The 25,689-nt window shown below is 48.3% G+C and overlaps 2 protein-coding genes across 4 annotated transcripts; one reads left to right on the top strand and one right to left on the bottom strand.

Moving 5' to 3' along the window:
* Positions 1-268: 268 nt before the first annotated feature.
* THAP1 (THAP domain containing 1) lies at positions 269-17,662 on the bottom strand. 3 transcript variants are annotated; one of them, XM_007063069.4, is made up of 3 exons: positions 17,407-17,662; positions 15,573-15,768; positions 269-844 (listed from the first exon to the last, which is right to left on the bottom strand). In XM_007063069.4, exons 1-3 carry the CDS (start codon positions 17,475-17,477, stop codon positions 407-409), a joined length of 705 nt encoding a protein of 234 aa, XP_007063131.2. In that variant the 5' UTR covers positions 17,478-17,662; the 3' UTR covers positions 269-406. The 3 variants fall into 3 exon arrangements, with proteins under 3 accessions (XP_007063131.2, XP_007063130.2, XP_027681297.1); XM_007063068.4 differs by having other exon boundaries at positions 15,567-15,768; positions 17,407-17,661; XM_027825496.3 differs by lacking the exon at positions 17,407-17,662 and adding an exon at positions 16,665-16,809 and having other exon boundaries at positions 15,567-15,768.
* Positions 17,663-21,306: 3,644 nt separating this feature from the next.
* On the top strand, positions 21,307-25,460 carry LOC119566604 (transcription factor jun-D). The gene has a single exon (XM_037902285.2). It carries the CDS (start codon positions 21,863-21,865, stop codon positions 23,024-23,026), a length of 1,164 nt encoding a protein of 387 aa, XP_037758213.1. The 5' UTR covers positions 21,307-21,862; the 3' UTR covers positions 23,027-25,460.
* The last annotated feature ends 229 nt before the right edge of the window (positions 25,461-25,689 follow it).

Consider the following 25,689-nt stretch of genomic DNA (forward strand, 5'->3'; position numbering starts at 1 on the left):
TTTTGACATGTAATGTTGACAATTTGTGTTTTAACAGTCATAGTGCAATTCAAAAAATTAAAGCTTTATCTACTGTCATTAAACAATTATCTGACCCTCCCCCCCATAAGTTTGCACAGGAGTGAACATTTAAATATCAACCAAAAAAACCTTAAAAATAAACAAACATTGATATTTTCCATCAATATTACAAAAAAAAAAGTCTAATTCCGCCAAGCCTAATTAAAAGTGTTAAAAGCTGCAATGACAATGAATAAACTGTGGTCTATTGAGTATTTTATAGCTTCTTTATTATTTTTAGAATGGTTTTACACACAATTAGAGAGCATTTGTTTTTAAACTGAACTTCTGTGTTAGTCTGAAGAGCCTATTTGGCACTGCCCCTTTAAAATTAACGTCAATGTTTTTATGCAGGTACTTCTACGATTTCAAAATAGTCATTAGGTAGAATCACATAGCCTTTTCCTGCCACTATGTCTTTTTCCTTCTGAAACTGAACGATCTCTCGCAATTTTTCAATCTGTCTTTCCTGACGTCTGCATCGCTGCTGCGCTGTCTTGAGCTTCTTTCGCAGTTTTTCAACTTGTTCCTCCAGCTGCTGAATTCTCTTTCTTTGATGTACTGTATCCTCTACGGTATAGTTGTGATCACAGAAAACGGCAAGATTATTAGGGGTCTGGAGAGGAGGCATTAATAATCCAATACTTGGATCTACCAATCTTGCATCTATTTGAGGCAAAGGAAAGGAAGGTTGCGGTGGGGTAGGTGGTAACAGAGGAGGGGGTGGTGGAGGGGGTGGTGGTGCTGCAGACAGATCTTCGGGTTGCTCTGTAAATTCTTCAGTCTAAAACAGCAAGACAGAAAGTACATTTTAATCTGTTTTGTGAACGGCATATCTAATTGCCACATTATAATCTGTATGCAACAGTTTCAGCACCGAGCTGACAATGCACTAAGCATGGCTGAAATTAGTAAATGAAGGTGGTAAGCACCCCCCTTTTTAGCATTAATTCTGTTCATGAAGTTTGATGGCCTACATTTTCAAAAGTGACTAGTGATTTGGGGAACCTCAGTTTTCAATGCTCAGTTTGACCCACCCTAAAGGCTTAAAAGTCTCAAAGTTGGACACCTAGAAATTGAGGCAACCAAAATCTCTAGTCACTTCTGAAGACTTTGTCAAAAACACTTATAAAATTATAAACTGTCCAGTCTTTAACTCCACCACATGGTTGAAGGGTTATCAGCTGCAAGAACTCATTCAGTCACTTTAACCTAGATACACTTGGTGTACTTATCTAGCACAGATGGAATGTGCCCAAGTCCCCCCAAAATAGGAAATGAACAGAGGGAAGACTTAAATCCTTTCTGCCCCAAAGATATAGAGAGCATTCAGAATTGTGTCTGTTTGGACTCTTACATGAAACAGTGCTCTTGAAACACAACAGTAAGCATATCCAGTATCTAGCAAAAACAGCTAAGAACTTCTCGGTGAAAGATGCATTGAGCTAGAAGTCAATTTTGTAACTGTCTGCTTTGATGGTCTCAATGCGTTTAATGGCATTAACAGTGTCAGAGACAGAGATGCCATATACTTCACCCAAGTACTTGCAGATTACATAACCTGTTGCCAAATCCTCAGAGCAAAAGGTTCTAGGGGTATGTTTATACTACGTAAGTATTGTAGGCGCTTCCTACATCGACAGAAGAGGTTTTGCCATCGATGTAGATAATCCACCCCTCCGAGAAGTAATAGCCACAAAGAATCCTTCTGTCAGCCTAGCTCTGTCTACAGTGAGAATCCAATTTACCCAACAAGGTGCAAAATTTTTCACAGCCCTGAGCGATCGAGCTAGATCTAATATATAGGTGTAGACCATGAAAATACAGCACTATCCAAGACATCCTAGCCAAGCAATTTAGGGTCTATTTTTAATCTACTCCCTAGACATTGCTTCTGCATAGACTATGATATTAAGCAGAGTGTAACTGGAAAGTCAGTTTTGCTTCTGGTGTTGATTTAAAGTTTCTTGTAGGTGCCTATGTATAATCAATCAGTATACATTAGCACAACTTCAATCTGACAATCCCAGTTGTACGCCTCAGATAAAATGAACCTATGTTTTTGTCACAATGTATCTTTTAGCCTCACACATGAAGATGTCAAGCATTTTGATCAGGTCAAACTTGTACTAGTCAGCTGTAATTCTCAGAGCCCCCTTTGTGGGGAAGATTGCAAGGGAAAGAGGAAGGGGAAAGCATGTCTCTCAGTAACCAATTCACCCTCCTTAGGAGCACTTGGGACAATCTTACAATTGCCAGACAACTAGACTTGTAGAAATTGGTATCCTCCAATTCTAGTCTCCACTTTTTGGGTGATGGCACATGGCATCTTTTATAAAAGATCTCCCTCTCAGTATACGCGGCCTACTCCCTTGGTATTCCATCACGGACATATTATGGGCGAATTCAAAGCATTTCTTATACCCAATGAAGTTTTTGTTCCAAAGATCCTAACAGGAAAAACTGCAACAGGTATTAAAATAAACAGTATTACACAGCCTTTTACATCAAGATCATCAATCTGCACCCTGCTCTGAGAGTAACGGTTACCACTATCTGTGGTCATTTTAAAACCTCTGGAAATGAGCTGGTAATATCACAACAGCTCTGAGTGAACAGCTGTGTACATCACCAAATCCACCTCCACAACTGACACTAACAGGCATCCTTACTAACAGTACAAAAAGAGGGGCCAAAGAATGAATGAGCACAGAGAGAGAATTACACTCTGCTCCCTAGAAGTGGTCCATCCACATGGGTTGAGGCACAGTGGTCAGATGCAGGAACCTGAACTGGCACTGATCCTGATATATTTGTCCTGTGGCAGCTTTTGAGGACTAAAAGAAGTATTGGTGTGCCACCCCACCTCCTGGGCAACAACTTGGTTAGAATATTCTCCATCTCACCCTTTCTCTTGTGTCTAACTTGGCTCCCACCACACATCTTTTCTATCAGAGAAACACAATCAGAGAAGAAAGTATAAAGGAAGTATATTTACCTGAAAATGGCTCATTTTTTCTTGCACACGCTGTGTCTATCTTTCTTTCTTACTAGCTGCCTTCCATTTTCCACTTACATTCCCTCTTTACTTCCAGGCTATTTTCTTTATTTTCCTACTCTCCTGTGTGCCTCTCTCCCCATCTTTTTCCCGTCTGTCATCCCCCCATATCTCTTTGAGCTTTTTCTGCTGTTCTTCTGCTATCCTCACCATCCTCTCTGTTCCCTTCTCAAAGGGGCGAGCGAAAGGAGACTTATTGGTGCATGTATTATCTCCCTTATAGAAGCTAGGAATCCTCCAAATCACTCCTGTTCCGTGCATTCAGTGTGCCGAAGGGGAAGAATTGAATAACCCACTCTAGTCCCAAGGGTAGAGCCTGGGTGTGTCACTCGGTGGTGCAATTAAAAAAAAAAAAAAAAAACACACACAACACACTTGCTCTGTCACGAGGAGCTACATTTGATGTTTGGAGGCAGTAACATTGCGTATGTAACAGACAAGGTCTGTGAGGGGAATGCAGAGGTAATATGTATACTTCTATTACATTCCTCTTTTTCTTGCACTTCATTTCGCTAAAGCATAGGCCAGGTGTGTAACACTCTTTTCTGAAAAGATAGAAGAGTTCAACTTCACAGCTATGGGATCAAAAACCCTGAATGTAGGAATTAATAAACAGTAGAGTGATCAATAATTGCACTGTTAAAGAATAATAGAATACCATTTATTTAAATATTTTTGGCTGTTTTCTACATTTTCAAATATATTGATTTCAATTGCAGCACACAATATAAAATGTACAGTGCTCACTTTATATTACAAATATTTGCACTGTAAAAACAAAAGAAATAGTATTTTTCAACTTGTCTAATACAAGTACTGTAGTCCAATCTCTTTATCATGAAAGTTGAACTTACAAATGTAGAATTATGTCCAAAAAATTAGTGTTCAAATGTAAAACAATGTAAAACTTCAGAGCCTACAAGTCAGAGCGTTGCTCTTTTAAGACGTCTGAAAGAACGCTCCGCACCTCATCCCTCTCAGATTTTGGAAGGCACTTCAGATTCTTAAACCTTTGGTTGAGTGCTGTAGCTATCTTTAGAAATCTTACATTGGTAGCTTCTTTGTGTTCTGTGAGATCTGCAGTGAAAGTGTTCTAAAAACAAACGTGCTGGGTCATCATCCAAGACTACTATAACATGAAATATATGGCAGAATGTGGGTAAAACAGAGCAGGAGACATACAATTCTCCCCCACCGAGTTCAGTCACAAATTTAGTTAATGCACTATTTTTTTTAAAATGAGAGCCATCAGCATGGAAGAACATCCTCTGGCACGGTGGCCAAAGCATAGGAACGTTTACTATATCTGACACATAAATACCTTGCAATGCTGGCTACAGAAGTTCTCACAAAAGTTCTTACTTTCTGGTGACATTGCAAATAAGAAGTGGGCAGCACTATCTCCCGTAAACGTAAACAAACTTGTTTGTCTTTGCTGAACAAGAAGTAGGACTGAGTGGACTTGTAAGGTATAAAGTTTTACATTGTTTTGTTTTTGAGTGCAGTTATGCAATCAAAAAAACCCAAAAAACCTACATTTGTAAGTTGCACTTTCACAATAAAGAGATTGAACTACAGTACTTGTATGAGGTGAATTGAAAAATACTATTTCTTTTATCATTTTTACAGTATAAATATTTGTAATAAAAATAATAATATAAAGTGAGCACTGTACACTTTGTATTCTGTGTTGAAAGTGAAATCAATATATTTGAAAAAGTAGACAAACAGCCAAAAAAATTAATACACTTCAATTGGTATTCTGTTGTTCAACAATGCGATTAAAACTACAATTAACTGAGATTAATTTTGAGTTAATCACGTGAGTTAACTGTGATTAATCGACAGCCCTAATAAACAGCAGAGAGAGAGCGCTCTACAATTCCTTAGTGAACAATTAATACACATACAGACATTTGCAAAAAGCATTAGGCATACTTTTGAATAACTTATTAAATACACTATTAGGCAGTAAACCTTTTGGTGATCCTTATACAGACTTCCTCACTTAAAAACAGTGTGCATTACTTTGCACTTATCAGTGTTGAATTTCATCTGCCAGTTTGTTGTTCAGTTTTGTGAGATCCCTTTGTAACTCTGCAGTCAGCTTTGGACTTAGCTATTTTGAATAAATATGTAGCAATTGCAAATGTCTGCATTTCACTGTTCACTCCATTTTCCAGATCATTAATGAATATGTTGAACAGGACAGCTCCTTGGCAGAACCTCTCTTCATTGTGAAAATGGAATATTTATCCCTACTCTTTATTTTCTTATCTTTTAACCAGTTATTGATCCATAAGAGTCCTGTTATTCCAGGACTATTTTGTTTCCTTAAGAGCCTTTGGTGAGGGACCTCCTCAAAGGTCTGGTCTACACTATGAGTTTATGTTGGATTTAGCAGCGTTAAATCGAATTAACCCTGCACCCGTCCACACAACGAAGCCATTTTTTTCGACATAAAGGGCTCTTAAAACCGGTATCTGTACTCCTCCCCAATGAGGGGATTAGCACTGAAATCGATATCGCCATTTCGAATTAGGGTTAGTGTGGACGCAATTCAAAAGGTATTGGCCTCCGGGAGCTATCCCACAGTGCACCATTTTGACCACTCTGGACAGCACTCTGAACTCGGATGCACTGGCCAGGTGTAGAGGAAAAGCCCTAGAAACTTTTGAATCTCATTTCCTGTTTGGCCAGGCGAGCTCATCAGCACAGGTGACCATGCAGTCCCAGAATCGAAAAAGAGCTCCAGCATGGACCAAACGGGAGGTACTGGATCTTATCGCTGTGTGGGGAGAGGAATCTGTGCTATCAGAGCTACGTTCCAAAAGACGAAATGCCAAAACTTTTCAAAAAATCTCCGAGGCCATGAGGGACAGAGGCTACAGCAGGGACGCAACACAGTGCCACGTGAAACTTAAGGAGCTCAGACACGCGTACCAGAAAACCAAAGAACCAAATGGATGTTCCGGGACAGAGCCCCAGACATGCCGCTTCTACACTGAGCTGCATGCAATTCTAGGGGGGGGCCGCCACCACTACCCCAACCCAGTCCGTGGACTCCGATGATGGGGTACTCTCCGCCATGCTTGAGGATTTTGTGGACGGGGAAGATGAGGAGGAGGACGACGACGAGCTTGAGGACAGCACACTGTTCTCCCCGACACCAGGATCTTTTTATTACCCTGACTGAAATACCCTCCCAACCCAACCAAGCCGGAGAAGGGACCTCTGGTGAGTGTACCTTTTTAAATATAATACATGTTACAAAAGCAAGCGTTTTTTAATGATTAAGTAGCCCTGAGGACTTGGGATGCATTCGTGGCCAGTACAGCTACTAGAAAAGTCTGTTAATGGAGCGGAAATCCGCCAGGGACCTCTCCATGAAGCTCTCCTGGAGGTACTCTAAAAGCCTTTGCAGAAGGTTTCTGGGGAGAGCAGCCTTATTCCTTCCTCCATGGTAGGACACTTTACCACGCCATGCTAGTAGCAAGTAATCTGGTATCACTGCATGACAAAGCCTGGCAGCGTATGGTCCCGGTGTTTGCTGGCATTCAAGCAACATCCGTTCTTTATCTCTCCGTGTTATCCTCAGAAGAGTGATATCATTCATGGTAACCTAGTTGAAATAGGGGAATTTAATAAAGGAGACATTCAAAGGTGGCCGTTCCTACTGGGCTGTTTAACTGTGGCTGAAAAGAAATCCTCCCCGCAGTTAGCCACGCAGTTGGGGGGGGACGGGACGGGACACATTGGCGCTGAGCTGTTCGTGTTTGGCTAGCAGGGATCTTCCCTGATACCAGCCACTGGGTTGGGGCGGGGGGGGGGGGGGGGGGGGTAAAGCAATCATCCCAGAGAATTGAATGGGGGGAGGGGGTGGTTAGTTTGGTTTCTGCTGCTGCATGTTAACAGGAAAACCGCAGCACTAAATGGCCAACTCAACGTGCTTTGCTTGGTACGGGAGAGGAGGGTGCTGCTGTTATGAAGGTTTCAGAGTAACAGCCGTGTTAGTCTGTATTCGCAAAAAGAAAAGGAGTACTTGTAGCACCTTAGAGACTAACCAATTTATTTGAGCATAAGCTTTCGTGAGCTACAGCTCACTTCATCGGATGCAATCGATGCAATGCATCCGATGAAGTGAGCTGTAGCTCACGAAAGCTTATGCTCAAATAAATTGGTTAGTCTCTAAGGTGCCACAAGTACTCCTTTTCTTTTTGCTGTTATGAAGGTTGCAGAAGCCGAAAGACTATGGCTTACCATGGCTGCCTGCAAGCCGAATTCTGTTGCCCAGCACTGTGTGTGTGATCTCTAACGCCAAAGCCGCAGGCACTCACTATAAGATGCAAAATGCGACCTTGTACCAAAATCACATGTGCTATGTAATGCGAATAGTGTTATTCACCGTGAAAGAGTATAGCCATTGTTCTGTAAAATGTATCTTTTTAAATACTTCACTCCCTTTTTATCCCTCCAGCAGCTGCAAATGTTTCAAGCCTCCCTCCTCCGTCCCAAAGGCTATCTCAGATAAGGCGGCGAAAAAAAACGCACGCGCAATGAAATGTTCTCTGAGCTCATGCAGTCGTCCGACACTGACAGAGCTCAGCAGAATGTGTGGACGCACACAATAGCAGAGTACCAGAAAGTGGCGGATGAACGTAAGGAGAGGTGGCGGCAGGAAGATCAGAGGAGGCATGATGCAACGCTGGGGCTACTGCAGGATCAAACGGAAATGCTCTGGCATCTGGTGGAGGTTCATGAACGGTAGTAGGATCACAGACTGCCGCTGCAGCCCCTGTTTAACCGCCCTCCCTCCTCCCCAAGTTCCATAGCCTCCTCACCCAGGCGCCCAAGAACACGGGGGGCGGGGGGGGGGCAGGCTCCGGGCACCCAACCACTCCACCCCAGTGGACAGCCCAAGCAACAGAAGGCTGGCATTCAACAAGTTTTGAAGTGGCCTTTTCCTTCCCTCCTCCCACACCCCACCCGGGCTACCTTGTGAGTTATCTCCCTATTTTTATAATCAATTAATAAAGAATACATGTTTTTTAAACGATAGTGACTTTATTTCCTTTGCCAGCAAGCTGTGATCAAAGGGGGGAGGGCGGGTGGCTTACAGGGAATTTAGAGGCAACCAAGGGGATAGGTTTTCATCAAGGAGAAACAAACAGAAGTGGCACACAGTACCTTGGCCAGTCATGAAGGGAGTCATGAAGGGGAGGGGAGGGCTCCTGCCTCATACTGGGAATGAGGGGCGATCAACAGGTTATCTCAAGTGCTTATATACAAATGCACAAAGCCTTGGAAACAAGCAGAGAGAACTGGAGGTCCTGGTGATATCAAGGAACTATGACGTGATCGGAATAACAGAGACTTGGCGGGATAACTCACAAGACTCGAGTACAGTCATGGATGGTTATAAACTGTTCAGGAAGGACAGGCAGGGCAGAAAAGGTGGGGGAGTAGCACTGTATGTAAGGGAGCAGTATGACTGCTCAGAGCTCCGGTACGAAACTGTGGAAAAACCTGAGTGTCTCTGGATTAAGTTTAGAAGTGTGTGCAACAAGAGTGATGTAGTGGTGGGAGTCTGCTATAGACCACCGGACCAGGGGGATGAGGTGGATGAGGCTTTCTTCCGGCAACTCACGGAAGCTACTAGATCGCAGGCCCTGATTCTCATGGGTGACTTTAATTTTCCTGATATCTGCTGGGAGAGCAATACAGCGGTGCATAGACAATCCAGGAAGTTTTTGGAAAGCGTAGGGGACAATTTCCTGGCGCAAGTGCTAGGGGAGCCAACTAGGGGGGGCGCTTTTCTTGACCTGCTGCTCACAAACCGGGTAGAATTAGTGGGGGAAGCAAAAGTGGATGGGAATCTGGGAGGCAGTGACCATGAGTTGGTTGAGTTCAGGATCCTGACGCAGGGAAGAAAGGTAAGCAGCAGGATATGGACCCTGGACTTCAGGAAAGCAGACTTCGACTCCCTCAGGGAACAGATGGCCAGGATCCCCTGGGGGACTAACATGAAGGGGAAGGGAGTCCAGGAGAGCTGGCTGTATTTCAAGGAATCCCTGTTGAGGTTACAGGGACAAACCATCCCGATGAGTCGAAAGAATAGTAAATGTGGCAGGCGACCAGCTTGGCTTAACAGTGAAATCCTAGCGGATCTTAAACATAAAAAAGAAGCTTACAAGAAGTGGAAGGTTGGACATATGACCAGGGAAGAGTATAAAAATATTGCTCGGGCATGTAGGAAAGATATCAGGAGGGCCAAATCGCACCTGGAGCTGCAGCTAGCAAGAGATGTCAAGAGTAACAAGAAGGGTTTCTTCAGGTATGTTGGCAACAAGAAGAAAGCCAAGGAAAGTGTGGGCCCCTTACTGAATGAGGGAGGCAACCTAGTGACAGAGGATGTGGAAAAAGCTAATGTACTCAATGCTTTTTTTGCCTCTGTTTTCACTAACAAGGTCAGCTCCCAGACTGCTGCGCTGGGCATCACAAAATGGGGAAGAGATGGCCAGCCCTCTGTGGAGATAGAGGTGGTTAGGGACTATTTAGAAAAGCTGGACGTGCACAAGTCCATGGGGCCGGACGAGTTGCATCCGAGAGTGCTGAAGGAATTGGCGGCTGTGATTGCAGAGCCCTTGGCCATTATCTTTGAAAACTCGTGGCGAACGGGGGAAGTCCCGGATGACTGGAAAAAGGCTAATGTAGTGCCAATCTTTAAAAAAGGGAAGAAGGAGGATCCTGGGAACTACAGGCCAGTCAGCCTCACCTCAGTCCCTGGAAAAATCATGGAGCAGGTCCTCAAAGAATCAATCCTGAAGCACTTGCATGAGAGGAAAGTGATCAGGAACAGTCAGCATGGATTCACCAAGGGAAGGTCATGCCTGACTAATCTAATCGCCTTTTATGATGAGATTACTGGTTCTGTGGATGAAGGGAAAGCAGTGGATGTATTGTTTCTTGACTTTAGCAAAGCTTTTGACACGGTCTCCCACAGTATTCTTGTCAGCAAGTTAAGGAAGTATGGGCTGGATGAATGCACTATAAGGTGGGTAGAAAGCTGGCTAGATTGTCGGGCTCAACGGGTAGTGATCAATGGCTCCATGTCTAGTTGGCAGCCGGTGTCAAGTGGAGTGCCCCAGGGGTCGGTCCTGGGGCCGGTTTTGTTCAATATCTTCATAAATGATCTGGAGGATGGTGTGGATTGCACTCTCAGCAAATTTGCGGATGATACTAAACTGGGAGGAGTGGTAGATACGCTGGAGGGGAGGGATAGGATACAGAAGGACCTAGACAAATTGGAGGATTGGGCCAAAAGAAATCTGATGAGGTTCAATAAGGATAAGTGCAGGGTCCTGCACTTAGGATGGAAGAATCCAATGCACCGCTACAGACTAGGGACCGAATGGCTAGGCAGCAGTTCTGCGGAAAAGGACCTAGGGGTGACAGTGGACGAGAAGCTGGATATGAGTCAGCAGTGTGCCCTTGTTGCCAAGAAGGCCAATGGCATTTTGGGATGTATAAGTAGGGGCATAGCGAGCAGATCGAGGGACGTGATCGTTCCCCTCTATTCGACACTGGTGAGGCCTCATCTGGAGTACTGTGTCCAGTTTTGGGCCCCACACTACAAGAAGGATGTGGATAAATTGGAGAGAGTCCAGCGAAGGGCAACAAAAATGATTAAGGGTCTAGAGCACATGACTTATGAGGAGAGGCTGAGGGAGCTGGGATTGTTTAGTCTGCAGAAGAGAAGAATGAGGGGGGATTTGATAGCTGCTTTCAACTACCTGAAAGGGGGTTCCAAAGAGGATGGCTCTAGACTGTTCTCAATGGTAGCAGATGACAGAACGAGGAGTAATGGTCTCAAGTTGCAATGGGGGAGGTTTAGATTGGATATTAGGAAAAACTTTTTCACTAAGAGGGTGGTGAAACACTGGAATGTGTTACCTAGGGAGGTGGTAGAATCTCCTTCCTTAGAGGTTTTTAAGGTCAAGCTTGACAAAGCCCTGGCTGGGATGATTTAACTGGGAATTGGTCCTGCTTCGAGCAGGGGGTTGGACTAGATGACCTTCTGGGGTCCCTTCCAACCCTGATATTCTATGATTCTATGAAACTGGCTCAGCCTATAGTTGAACAGCTCCTTACTACTGTCCAGGGTGCTTGTGTACGGCTTCATGAGCCAGGGCATTAAGGGGTAGGCTGGGTCCCCAAGGATAACTGTAGGCATTTCAACATCTCCAACAGTTATTTTCTGGTCTGGGAAGTAAATCCCTTCCTGTAGTCTTTTAAACAGACCAGAGTTCCTGAAGACGCAAGCATCATGAACCTTTCCCGGTCATCCCAAGTTGATGTTGGTGAAACATCCCTTGTGATCCACCAGTGCTTGAAGCACCACTGAAAAGTACCCCTTTCGGTTTATGTACTGGCTGCCCTGGTGGTCCGGTCCCAAGATAGGGATATGCATTCCGTCTATAGCCCCACCACAGTTAGGGAATCCCATTGCAGCAAAGCCATCTAGTGTGACCTGCACATTTCCCAGAGTCACTACCTTTGATAGCAGCAGCTCAATGATTGCGTTGACTACTTGCATCACAGCAGCCCCCACAGTAGATTTGTCCACTCCAAATTGATTACCAACTGACCAGTAGCTGTCTGGCGTTGCAAGCTTCCACAGGGCTATTGCCACTCGCTTCTCAACTGTGAGGGCTGCTCTCATCTTGGTATTCTTGCGCTTCAGGGCAGGAGAAAGCAAGTCACAAAGTTCTATGAAAGTGCCCTTATGAGTGCGAAAGTTTCAGAGCCACTGGGAATCATCCCAAACCTCCAACACTATGCGGTCCCACCACTCTGTGCTTGTTTCCCGGGCCCAGAATCGGCGTTCCACAGCATGAGCCTGCCCCATTAACACCATGATCTCCAAATTGCCGGGGACCGTGGTTTTAGAGAAATCTGTGTTCATGTCCTCATCACCGTGCTGCCGTCGCCTCCTCACCTGGTTTTTCAGGTGCTGGTTCTGCATAAACTGCACGATAATGCACAAGGTGTTTACAATGGTCATAACTGCTGCGGTGAGCTGAACGGGCTCCATGCTTGCCATGCTATGGCGTCTGCTCGGGCAATCCAGGGAAAAGGGCGCGAAATGATTGTCTGCTGTTGCTTTCACGGAGGAAGGGAGGGTTGACTGACGACATTTACCCATAACCACCCGCGACAAATTTTTGGCCCCATCAGGCACAGGGAGCTCAGCCCAGAATTCCACTGGGCAGTGGGGACTGTGGGATAGCTACCCACAGTGCACCACTCAGAATGTCGACGCTTGCCACCGTGCTGTGGACACACCGCCGAATTAATGTGCTTAGTGTGGACGCATGCACTCGACTTTATACAATCTGTTCCCAAAAATCGACTTCTGTAAAATCAGAGTACTTTCGTAGTGTAGGCATGGCCAAAGACTTTCTGAAAATCCAGGTACTCTGTATCACCTGGATCACCCTTATACAGATGCTTGTTGACACCCTCAAACAATTCTTATAGATTGGTGAAGCATAACTTCCCTTTACAAAAGCCATACTGACTGTTCCCCAACAAAACATGTTTATCTGTGCACCTGATAATTCTGTTCTTTACTATAGTTTCTACCAATCTGCCTGTTACTGAAATTAGGCTCAGCAGCCTATAATTGCCAGGATTGTCTCTGGAGTGTGTTTTAATAATTGGTGTTACATTAGCTATCCGCCAGTCATCTGATAAAGAGGCTTGTTTCAGCAATCAGTTACATACTATAGTTAGTATAGTTACAGACTAACACGGCTGCTACTCTGAAAACTATAGTTAGTAGTTCTGCAATTCTGTATTTGAATTCCTTCAGAACTTTAGGGTGAATGCCATCTGGGCCTGGTGATGTATTACTGTTTAATTTATCAATTTGTTCTCAAATCCTATTGATGCATCAATGTGGGACAGTACTTCAGATCTGTCACCCAAAAAGGATACCTATCGGGAGTTATCTCCCCCACACCTTTGTTTCTTTACATACATTTCAGTGTAAGTCTGCAACAGAACAAACACTCTTGTACACTTTAACACGAATACACTCTGCCCTCTCATCTTCTCGGTTTCTAACATGGCTTCAAAATATGCCTGGGTCTCCAGAGCATGAGAAGGGCAGCCTCTCTCAGTTCTCTCCAAAACACATGAGAATCTCCTAAGCAAAAACAGCAGTTCAAAGATTCTTGCAGTCAACAGCTAATTCCAGTCCCTGAGCTAATAGCGGACTGCTTAATTGGTATCTATGTAGTGTTGTTGTAGCCTCATTGGTCCCAGGATATTAGAGAGACAAGGTGGGTGAGGTAATATCTTTTATTGGACCAACTTTCAGTTCATGAAAGAGACTAGCTTTTGAACTTACACAGAGCTCTTCTTCAGGACTGGGAAATGTACTCAGTCCGTGTCACAGCTAAATACAAGGTGGAACAGATTGTTTAGCATAAGTAGTTAACACACATTTTCAAGGGACCATTAAGGATGAGGACCGAGGTGTCAGATATAAAGTGATCACTTTGTGAAAAGTGTTACAGGTGATAGGGTATTTTTGCCATTTATCAATTTTCTTTGTGAGTTCATTCAAGTGTGTAGTGATTGTCTCAATTCACCCAGATAGTTGTTATTGGGACATTAGTGCACTGGAGACATGTTAACGGGCTACTTCACTTTCAATGGTCTCTTGAAATATAGATTAACTATTTATGCTAAACTACCTGTTCCACCTTGAAAGCTTGTCTCTCTCACCAACTGAAGTTGGTCCAATAAAAGATATTATCTCACCTGTTAGGGGGCTTATTCCTTCACCCACTTACTTCCCTGGTCCCTCTTGCATGAACAGAGAGCAACAATACCTGAAGTCCAAAGGTGCAAACAATTCGATGTTTATTGGGGTGAACTTCCAGCAAGCATGATTCCAGTTTCCTTCCTTAGTATCCTCCTTCCCAGCTCTGACACCACAGAGCCTTACACCTGTGTCCCTGTTCCCATTTCCCCCTTTAGCAAAACATGATTCCAATTTCCTTACCCCCATTCCCTGTTCCCATTTCCCACACCCACCCACTCACTTCCTGATTTACTATATAGTCTGCAGTCAAACTTGAGTTCTGCTTAGCTATACCTTAACCAATCATTTTCCTGAAATTTAACTAACCAATCCTAACATGATTATGTAACCAATTGTATCCCATCACCTTAATTAGTTTACACCCAGCAAAATTAATTATACAGCAGACAGGAACAATCACAGAACCAGACAGAGATTATATAGACAAACAATAGCAAAGTGGGAACTATAATGACAAAACAATACAGAAGTGAGGATTTCACATCCCAGTATTGATAAGTGAGTTCTCGCCAGACAGGATGCTATCAAACTAAGTTTCCTTTTACATCCTCTAGGCACTTCCCTTTCTCTGGAGGTGATAGGCACTATCAGGACAGGATTGTATTCCTAACAGCCCAATAGCACCTTCTTTCAATGTGACTAGTTTGGAATGTGAGGATGTGACCGTTCACTTCCCAGCTTATGGCTGCCTCTGTTGCTTAGCCAGAGGCCTTAGCCTAAGAACAGGGCCTCAGACTGTCACAGGAAGAGAAGGACCTTACACTGGCAGACAGTGATTTTGATTCTTTCTTTTATACCTCTAACTAGCCAAGTGATAAGAATACTTTGAGTACAGGCCTTTACCGGCAGGCCTGAATATCTATATCCTAACATCACCCACCTTGACTCATTGGTTTCTAGCAAGATAGAGAACCTATACCTTTACCCAAAGTGAGACAAGTACTGGGACACAGCCTTCATTTCAGAAACATCTCTTTGGCCCTGCATCAATCAGCTGATGACTCCAATTCACATATTTATAACCCTTACCCCGAGTGCCAACTGGCTCAGCTCTCAGGTGGTGACTGTGTGGAACCGCAAGACCGCTTGCTCTTAATGGAAACTTTCCATATAGTTTCACAAAAACAGCTGAGCATTTCTAGTTATTACCATACCTCTCTTCTAGATGTCTTGGGACCCTTCTAAGTTCTCCTGCTCTCTGCACATGTGCAGAAATAGACAATCAGACTTAAATCCATATCTCCTTAACACTGCTTCTCTCCCTTCTTTGCATTTTAAAAGAATATATACTTATACTGCAGTATTTCATAGAATCATAAAATATCAGGGTCGGAAGGGACCTCAGGAGGTCATCTAGTCCAACCCCCTGCTCAAAGCAGGGCCAATCCCCAATTTTTGCCCCGGATACCTAAATGGCCCCCTCAAGGATTGAACTCACAACCCTGGGTTTAGCAGGCCAATGCTCAAACCACTGAGCTATCCCTCCCACCCCCAGTATAATTTATGTATACATAAATTAAAGTATGTATTACAAGAAAGAGTTTTCATGTTTACCTTTACCTTCTCACTGGGTTCAGTATAACAAAATATTGTGGGCACGGCATTTTCTTTCAGTAGTTTGTTGTTGCACTCTCTTTTAAAGCAATCTGGAGTAAAGTGTTCTGAACAAATGCTGCTGTACTTTGTTGGTTTGAAGTTTTTTCTTTTAACAGCAGCTTCCCATTTCTTGCAGAGATCAGGTCTTGTGAGAGGAAACCTGCAAATGAAATGAACCTTCAGCTCCATTTCAAGGCTTTTTAAAAAGACAATAGCACTGTAGATATATATAAGACACTTATGACAAAGTACTGGTATAGCATCTAGAAACACTAGTCATGGACCAGGACCCCCAGTGCTAGCTGCTGTATAAAAAAGGAACAAAAAGCCCCCTGATACTGCTACTTTGAGCACCATTGCTTAGGGCAGGGGTGGGCAAACGTTTTGGCCCAAGGGCTACATCAGGGTTGCGAAATGGTATGGAGGGCCGGGTAGGAAAGGCTGTGCCTCCCCAAACAGCCTGCCCCTGCCCCCTCCCACTTCCTGCCCCCGACTACCCCCTCAGGCCCCCCAATCCATCCAACCCCCCCCTTGTCCCCTGACTGCCCCCTCCTGGGACCCCACCCCCTATCCGACCCCCCCACCCACTTCCTGTCCCCTGACTGCCCCGACCCCTATCCACACCCCCACCCCCTGACAGACCCCCCGGGACTCCCACGCCTATCCAACTGCCCCCTGCTCCCTGTCCCCTGACAGCCCCCCAGGACCCCCTGCCCCTTATCCAAACCCCCCGCTCCCTGCCCCTTTACCATGCTGCTCAGAGCGGTGGGACTGCTTATTAGAAAGCCTGGGAGGTGGGCGGGGGCAAGCCATGCTGCCCAGCAGGAGCGGTAAGCCAGAGCGCTCCCCACACGGCAGCATGGCTGCAGGGGTGGGGGGACAGAAGGGGAAGGGCTGGGGGCTAGTCTCCCCGGCCAGGAGCTCAGGGGCCGGGCAGGACAGGCCCGCAGGCTGTAAGTTGCCCACCTCTGGCTTGGGACCTGAGTTTGCAAGCTGATAAACACAGCCATCCCCTTGCTGGGCATAGGGGCACAATAGGGAGGCACAAGGGGTCACCTGCTTGGATCAGCTTGCAGATCTCTTAAAGGACGTGGACAGACCAGAGCCCAGGGGCAGGTTTTTTGCATTATTCAGGGGAACTGAAAAGAACAGGCCAACATCAGGCCACCCAACGAGCAAGTGGCAATGAGGATTCTAATACAGAGCACGAGGCCTCAAACAAGCATGTTCACAGGACACTTGCAAAGTGCGGAGAAACCTCGGGCTCGGTCACAAGTTCTCCTAGGAAGCTAAAACCAAGCGGTGCAGATGCCTGGAGCCAGACCCAGTGATAGACCGGCTGGCGCAGCCCCTCATTTGCCCAGTGTTTACGTCCCCCTGCAGGCCCCGAGCCTGCGGGCTAGGGCCATGCCACTGAGCTGGCCAGCACACGCCAGGCGACAGGGCTGCCTGCTCCCGGCTCCGACCAGGCACGTGTCCCAGGGTGCCAAGGCAGGCTCGCCTCCTCCCCCAGGAGGGGCGCGGCAGGCTCTCACCAGCGGTTGTACAGCGCAGGGCACAGCCGGGGCCTCACCTCAGAAACCCCTCCCCCCACGCGGGAGGAGCAACTGGGACAGGCCCCACTTGCGCAGGACAAACGCTGGGTAAGCGCGCGCCCCAGTAGCCAGTGCGCACGCGCTCTGGGCCTCTCGCCAATGACCGTTACTCCCCGCGCCCCCAGCGCGCAGCCTGGGCATAGCCCCTCCCCCCGCCGAGGCGCGTTCCCGCCCGCGCAGGCGCGCTCCTGCCCCGTCCTCACTTGTGGAAGGAGATAGGTTTCTCTTTGTCGTATCGGTTCCGGCAGCGGTAGGCGGAGCAGGACTGCACCATTCTCCCCCGCTGGCAGCCGCCTGCTCCGCTCCGGCACCCACACAAGAGGGGCGCAAGGACCCAGCTAACTCAGTCACTGCCCGGCCCCCATCCCCTTTTCTGTTAGCCCCTAGGAGCAGAAAAGGGACACGGCCTCTCCCGACTTCAAGATGGCGCTGCCAGCTTCAGCTCAACTGTCGCGATAACAGCGCATCGCTCTCCTCTATTGGCCGTTCCCCTACGCGTGGGTGGAGTCTTTCCGATCAGCCCACCAATAGGCGCAGAGGCTCCGAGCGCGGCGCGGGCCCCAATCGCCCCGCCCCCTCGCTGTCCTCTGCTCCTGCTCCGCCCCCTTTGCTCCCGTAGCTGGACAGGAGCCCGGCAGTACCTCACTGCACTTGTTCCAGCTTGAGGGCACCCCCAGGCCGGGTCATTTGCTGAGTCCCACTCTACTGCCTCGGGCCAGCAATTCTGTCCCCTGTAGCTACTAGGGGCTGCTCTCCTGGGTAAGGTGGGAAACAGCAGCAGGCCAGGGCTGCTTCCTACTCCTAGCTTCTCCTGCGCCTGCTGTTTTTCGGGACAGAACAGTGAGGGGGGAGGTGCAGCAGCATAGGCCACTGCGGGAGAGGAGACCAGTGTTCCTGGAAGTGTAACTAAGGCTGTGTCTACACTATAGACTGGCCAGATAGCAAGCGTGAAAAATCAGGACAGGGGATGGGAGGTAATAGGAACCCATATTTTAAAAAAAGCCCCAAATATCAGGACTGTCCACATAAAATCAGGACATCTGGTCACCCTACTCACTGCCATTTTCAGTGCTAAAACTTTAGTCATTAAGGGGTGTGAAAAAACACCCCACTGAGCGACAAAAGTTTTAGTGCTGAAAAGCGCCGTATAGACAGCGCTTTATCGCCAGGAGCCATGCTCCTGGCGATAAAGCTACCACCACTCGTTCGGGGTGGGTTTTTTTTTATCGCTGTAACGTGGGCAGTGTAGTCATACCCTAAGCCATGTGGATGGGGAGAAGCTGAACGGGCCAGCATCCTATAAAGGCCCTGGGGGAAAAGGAGCTTGGTTTGGAGGTGCAGGGACAGAAGCACTGAAATGTGCCAGGAAGCTTGAGTAGATGAAAGGTATGAGGAGCAGGGACAGAGGAATCCTGGGGGGGGGAACGGGGGAACGACTGGAGGATAATAGGGGCACAGGGAGAATTGATATATTAACGGATCGGTCACTAAGGCCTGGTTTCAGAGTAACAGCCGTGTTAGTCTGTATTCGCAAAAAGAAAAGGAGTACTTGTGGCACCTTAGCGACTAACCAATTTATTTGAGCATAAGCTTTATGCTCAAATAAATTGGTTAGTCTCTAAGGTGCCACAAGTACTCCTTTTCTTTTCACTAAGGCCTGAGGTTCATTCATTCAGCAAGCTGAAGATGGCACGCACTGAGTGGCTCAAAAGGAGCTATCATCAGCTTGGTCAGTGCCACATTAATACCCCAACCCAAGGAATTTTAAGTAGAGATTTTAAAAAATTGTTAATGCCCCCCATCCTTTTAACCAATGACACAGTTCTCTTACAGCTCAAAAATACAATGCATAATTTCCTCCCTACAACCCTGAACACATTTAGCATTTTCTACTATTTTGTTGTACCCTGAGTATAGTAGATAAAGAATTAATGAGTCAGTTGTATACAAGATACACATTGACTGAGGCAAGGTATTCTGCAAAACCCTAGCCCAGAGGTTCTCAAACTGTAGTCCGCGGACCACCAGTGGTCCACTAGCTCCATTCAGGGGGTCCGCAGATAGTTCCCTCTAAGGCAGTGGTTTTCAAACTTTTTTTCTGGTGTCTCAGTTGAAGAAAATTGGTGATGTCCGTGACCCAACAGAGCTGGGGATGAGGGGTTTGGGAGGGCCTCAGGGCTGGGGCAGAGGGTTGGGGTGCAGGGGTGAGGACTGCAGGGTGGAGCCAGGAATGAGGGGTTCAGGGTGTGGGAGGGGACTCTGTGCTGGGGCAGGGGGTTGGGAGAGAGTCTGGGCTGAGGGTGCAGGCTCTGGGGTGGGTCCAGGAATGAGGGGTTCAGGGTGTGAAAGGGGGGCTCTGGGCTGGGGCAGGAGGATAGAGTGTGGGAGGGGTCAGGGCTCTGGGCTGGGGCTGCAGGCTCTGGGGTGAAGCTGGGGATGAGGGGTTTGGTGTGCAGGAAGGGGCTCTGAGTTTGGGGGGCTCAGGGCTGGGGCGGGAGATTGGGTTGGGGCATGGGCTTACCTCAGGCAGCTCCCAGTCAGCAGTGCAGCAGGGGTGCTAAGGCAGGCTTCCTGCCTGTCCTGGCACCACGAACTGCGCTGCACCCAGAAGCAGCCAGCAACAGGACCGGCTCCTAGGCAGAGGCGCACAAGCGACTCTACGCAGCACTCGGCCACAGGCACTGCCCCCACAGCTCCCATTGGCTGGCACCAGCCAATGGGAGTGCAGAACCAGTGCTCAGGGCAGGGGCAGTGCGTGGAGCCCCGTGGCCCCCCCACTTAGGAGCCAGACCTGCAGCTGGCCGATCCTGGGGCACAGCGCGGTGTCACAAAAGGTAGGGACTAGGCTGCCTTAACTGGACAGCACCGCCGACAGGACTTTTAATGGCCTGGTTGGTGATGCTGACCAGAGCCACCGAGACCCAGTGCCTTATGTTCCATGACCCAGTACTGTGTCACAACCCGCAGTTTGAAAACCACTGCTCTAAGGTGCGTGCTTGGGCGGCTGCACATGAGAGAATGAAGGGCCACCCACCTAATTGGGGAGCCACACAGGGAGAAGAAGGGGTGGGGAGAATTTAGGATATGCAGGACTGCGGTGGCCAGAGAAAGAGGTGACTTTCCCCAGTTCCAGGCCTGTACCTACCGGGGAGAGATGGCCCTCCTTCCCAGCCCCAGCTCAGGACCTGCCTGGGTGGGGATGAGAGGGAGAGACCCCCCTCCTTCCCAGCCCCAGTTCGGGGACTGTCGCGGCAGGGGAGAGAGGGCACATCCATCGCATTAGAAAGGTAAGACTACTGATATTAAAATATGAAGTGTGTGCTTTTATTTGTAGAACAAAAAACATTAATTTTTTTAAATATAATGCTTTTATCCAAAGCACTTTACAAGAGATAGCTAACGGTACAAACATTTGGAAAGGTCATTAAGTGGCCTGCTGAGACTTCAGCAATTTTTAAGTGGTCCGTGAAAATAAAAGTTTGAGAACCACTCCCCAGCCTATGTTACTACACACCTTACACGGTATAGTAGGGGAAGGCAGCTGCACAGCATTGCCTCATTCACTGCACACTTTCCAAGATGCCCTTGACAAGGTCATTAGAAAACGGTAAGGATGTTCTGCTGTGTTACCGGAGACACAATACATCAGGTAATTAAAGAGGGTGTCAGAAGGCAGGGTAATGAGGCACAGTTAGGGTTGCAGGTGGAACTTTCAAATGGTACTTCCTGATTTTTTAGTGCTTAATTATGCAACCTGCGCATTCCCTTAGCATACTTTCTGCGTAGTAGTCTGCAAAGTCAGATTACGGGGTGATGTTTTCATCCGCTGTGGTCCTCCCACATAAACGCTGCAGTGTTTACAATCCCCTCCACTGCGTTGTTGGGTCAGTGCCTCTCCCTAGCATTCGAGAGGGATGCAAACAGGTCAGGCTAAAGACTAGTTTGGGAAGCTGTGAGTTACAGTCAGCGGAATAACACGAGGAGCAGAACAAGCCCCTGCTCCTCTGTGCCATGAAGGCGATGAAGAGCGATCATTTATAAATGAACCCCCCTCCCCCCACACACACACCCCCGCCCACAGCTCTCACCCGGGGGGGGGCGCTCTGCCAAAGCCCCTTTTCCCAGCTGGCAGAGCTGTTCAGCCCGCAGCAAGGGAGCGTGGGCGGGTGTGTGGGCAGCTGCCAGCGCGGAGCTGTGTGCGCTCCCATGCCCAGGCGGGAGGGAGAGAGCCGCGGCCGCTGGAGGGGCGGAGAGAGCGGGCGCGAAGGCGGCGCTGCTGCTGGGAGGGGGTTTGACATCAGTTCCCCTGTAGGAGTTTCAGTAAATGCCACAAGCCGAAGGCGCGGAGCCCTGGGCGGCGGCTGAGGCTGCAGCTGCCCCCGGGGAAGCCGACCCGCCTGCCAGGGGTGAGCCCGGCCCCCGCCTCCCCCATCGCGGACACCGCGCGGAGCAGAGCCTGGGCGGCCCGGGCGCAGGCAGCCCACCTCCCTGTCGTGCATGCGGCTCTGGATCTCCTTCCCCTGGGTGCCGGGCTGAGGCGGGCGGGGGCCCCCCGACATCCCAGGCGAGCGACCAGTCCCCGCAGCCCCCGCGGGGGGTCCCCTTGCTCCCGCTCCGGCCGGAGGCGGGGCGGGCCCCCTGGCCGGCCGGGCGGGCAGCATGAGCGGCGGCCGGGCGGCGGTGAAGATGGAGGCCCCGTTCTACCCCGAGGAGGGGCTGGAGCTGCTGCCCGACTTCGTGCCCGGCTTCGGCAACGGGCTCGGGGCAGGGGTGGAGACGGCGGGGCACAAGCTGCTGCTCGGGGCCGGTAAGAAGCGGGAGATGGCGGCGGCGGCCGCCTCCCCCTCGGCGCTGCCGGGGTCGTACACCCTGCGGCCGCCCGGCGGCACCCGGAGCGGCGCGGCGCTCAGGCTCATCCCCGCCGCGGCGCCCCCGGGCTCGGCAGCGGGGGGAGGAGCCGGCGGCAGGGGCGGCCCGGAGGCGGCTCTGTTGGCGGCCGGGTCCCCTGCGGAGCTGCCGCTGCTGAAGCTGCCGCCCGCGGCGGACCTGGAGCAGCTGCTGATCCAAGGCAGCCCGGGCCTGGGCCCCGCCAGCCCCTGCCCCGCCGCCGCCCCGCCGCCCCCCGCGGCCGGGCCCTTCCTCTACCGCCAGCAGGTGACGCAGGAGCAGGAGGGATTCGCCGACGGCTTCGTCAAGGCCCTGGCCGACCTGCACAAGCAGAACCAGCTGCTCGGGGCGCCGCTCTCCCCGGGGCCCTGCCGGCCCGCCGCCGACCCGCCCGCCGTCTACACCACCCTCGGCAGCTTCCACCCGGCCGGGCCGCTCAGCCCCGCGGGCGGCACCTACTCCGCCGCCCCGCCGGGCCTGCCCTTCTCCTCCCCAGCCCCGCCGGGGCTGGGCAGCGGCCGGCTCCCCGCTCCCGGCGCCGCCAGGGCCCTGGAGGAGCCGCAGACTGTGCCCGAGGCGCCCCCGCCGGGCGAGGCCGGCAGCAGCGCCCCGACGCCGCCCTCGCTGTCGCCGCTGGACGCGGAGAGCCAGGAGCGGCTGAAGGCCGAGCGGAAGCGGCTGCGGAACCGCATCGCGGCCTCCAAGTGCCGGCGGCGGAAGCTGGAGCGGATCGCGCGGCTGGAGGAGAAGGTGAAGGCGCTGAAGGGGCAGAACGCCGAGCTGGCCGCCACCGCCAGCCTCCTGCGGGCCCAGGTCACCCAGCTGCAGGGCCGCGTCCGCAGCCACCTCTCCAGCGGCTGCCACATCAGCGCCGCGGGCCCGCCCGCCCCGCCGCCCCCGGAGGAGCCCGCCGCGCCGGAGACCAGCGCCTGCTGAAGCCGCGGGCCGGAGTGGGACAGAGACTGAGCAGCCTGCCCGGGAGAAGGGGCGACCCCCCAGCCCCGCGCCTCAGACTGGACCCGGGACGGGAGCGGCCCCGAAAACACGTGCGAGTCTCGCTTCCTCGTCCCCCCCCCCCGGCGCTTTGCGCGGCGGCTCGCAGACTGGGCTCGCCTGCCTGGGAGGAGCCAAAGGCCCCCGGCCCCAACGCGCTGCCGCGGCGGCGAAGGAAAGATCTTCGACTTTCCAGAGTCGTCTTAAAATATTCCGGAGTCGGTTTGGGGATTTGATTGGGGGGGGGAAGCACTAGAGCGTTGCAGGGGAAACACAGGGGTTCAAAGGTTCGAGATTTATTGACCAATAGATAATTTTAAGTACCTAGATTGAAGGTCCCTCTTTATTTATTGATGCCTGGAAAGGAAGCAAAGTACAGAAGTCGGGTATTAAACGTCTTGTAAGGTATATTTTATGTTGCACTGAGTACAAAACGGTTTTATATTGGGTATTTAACGTTTAAAGCTGACTTCAAGAGAAATTCCTACACTTCAAAGTGAAGGGTGTTTGGGGGTTGTTTTTTTTCAAAGTTCAAGTGAAGAACTTGAAAGAGTTGTAAAGATTTCAGAACTAAAATAACCCCTGTTTACAGAGAGTCAACTTTATTTTCCTGCAAAAGGCATAATTCCTAATACACCTTAATATAGTGTGTAGTGATGGTTCAATATGTTTGTTCAGAGCTTGAAAAAAGCTGAAATTACCCATTTCTTTTTTTAAAGTGTGTGTGTATAGAAAACAAAATGTGGTAATGGTATTTCTTGGTATTGAGAAGAATTTTTTTAAAAAGATTGTTTTGCTGCAGAGTAGCTTTTAATTTGCAGCTGGCAGTTAAGACATGCAAGTAAAGCACTTGAATGGGTCTGGTTTTAAAATCTAGCCTTAGCTGAGAGAGATTCTGCCAGGTAACTTAGGTTAGAATGAACGATATTTAATTACAGATTCAACTGTAAGAAAATATTCCTACAGATCATAAGCTCCATATTATTTCTTGTGCTAATGCAAACTTGGAGCATTGATATATATATATATTTATTTATTTATTGAAACTTGAAACTTTTTTGATGTCACCTAAACCTTATTTTTATAGCAAACGCATCTGGAAGAAATTAATTTGGCAGAAGAGTGTCATTTATGCCATTTCTTTCACTGTGCACATTCCAGTTCTGCTTGCTCTTTATGGGGTATAGTAGCAATTCAGTGCTACCCAGAAAAGGGCTCAGATTGTTTTTTAGCTCTAACAGTTATTTTATGGTAACTCCATTGTATTATGTTTGAATAAATCATAGAAACACAATGGAGAACTAGATTTATTTTTTCAGAAGAAATATGTAAATAATATTTTCTTGTTCTATTTTATTCTAAACACATTTTTCTAGTTGTCTAGGGAGGGGAAGAGTCAAAAGTCAGAATGTGAGATGAGTTTCTGGGTGGAAGAGTCCAGTGTGATTTATTTATTTTTGCCTAGATTTTACTAATAAGGGATAGAAAAGGAATGGTTTTCTCTGCTTAGACTTGCTTTTTGGGATTCTCTGGATAAATAGCAAAAACCATGTTATGGGCAGTTTTGCTTTTTTACTACCCTTTGATATGCATGTTTTGAGCGCTTCTGCAAATCAAGGTTTATTCAGTCTTGTGGTTTCGTACAATTAAATTTTCATTTTCAGCATGAACTCTGAAGGTTCATTCAACAAGAAACCCTGTAAGGCCCTGATCCTGGATCTGCCCATACTCAGAACCACTGAAGTCAGTGGGGCTCAGCATGAGCAGACCCAGTTGCAGGATGGGGCCCCACCATAGTCTTTGGAAAATATCTTAACTAATATAGTTTGTTTTATAAGCATGATCAATTAAACCAATTCCATAACCGTTTTATATCATCCATGTTCTCTTCTGAAAGCTACTTCAGCTATGCTTTGAAATGTATGAAGGGGAATTGATATGCATACAATGTTTTTTGCTTGTAAAGAGAGTCTTGTGAGAGGGTTAACTTAAAATAGCATAGCTGTAAATGTAAACTGTGTGTGAGGCTTCCCCTTGTCAGGCCTGGGACACACACTTAGCACAGATGACTTCAATGAGTAGTGGAGATGCAAACCACGTTAATCATTTAAAAACTGAGTAAAGTTGTAGCATAGCCAGAGCCAAAATGAATGATTTCAGTGATAGTCTAAAACTCCCTTCTTCTGTCCTAAGAATTGTGTATTAGAAATACTAGCGAACAAATGCAATGCCACTTAATTCTTACGAAGTAACTACAACGTAAAGATCTTTTGCTAAGCGTTCAGTCAGTTTCACCACACTAATAGAATTCAACCAGTAGTAATGTGCCATATCTGGCAAATGTGTTAAAAATGAACCAGTGCTTAGTACGTGAAAACTGTGCATGTATTTGCAAAGGTGATGGTGCAGAAGTAGAGAATCGATTAATTTTTTATACTTAAACACAAGCTTTACATAATGAAGGAAGGAGGGAACTCTACTTGGTAAGCAAACTTGCACTGAGTGCTCTGCACTGCCAGTGTTTCTACTTCATTAATGGAAAATATATTAAGTATTTTGACGATACGGCACAGTGGTCAACTTGTGTAGTTTCAAATGAAAATGGG

This window comes from Chelonia mydas, chromosome 5 (genome assembly GCF_015237465.2).
Source record: "Chelonia mydas isolate rCheMyd1 chromosome 5, rCheMyd1.pri.v2, whole genome shotgun sequence".
In the NCBI taxonomy this organism is placed as follows: domain Eukaryota; kingdom Metazoa; phylum Chordata; order Testudines; family Cheloniidae; genus Chelonia; species Chelonia mydas.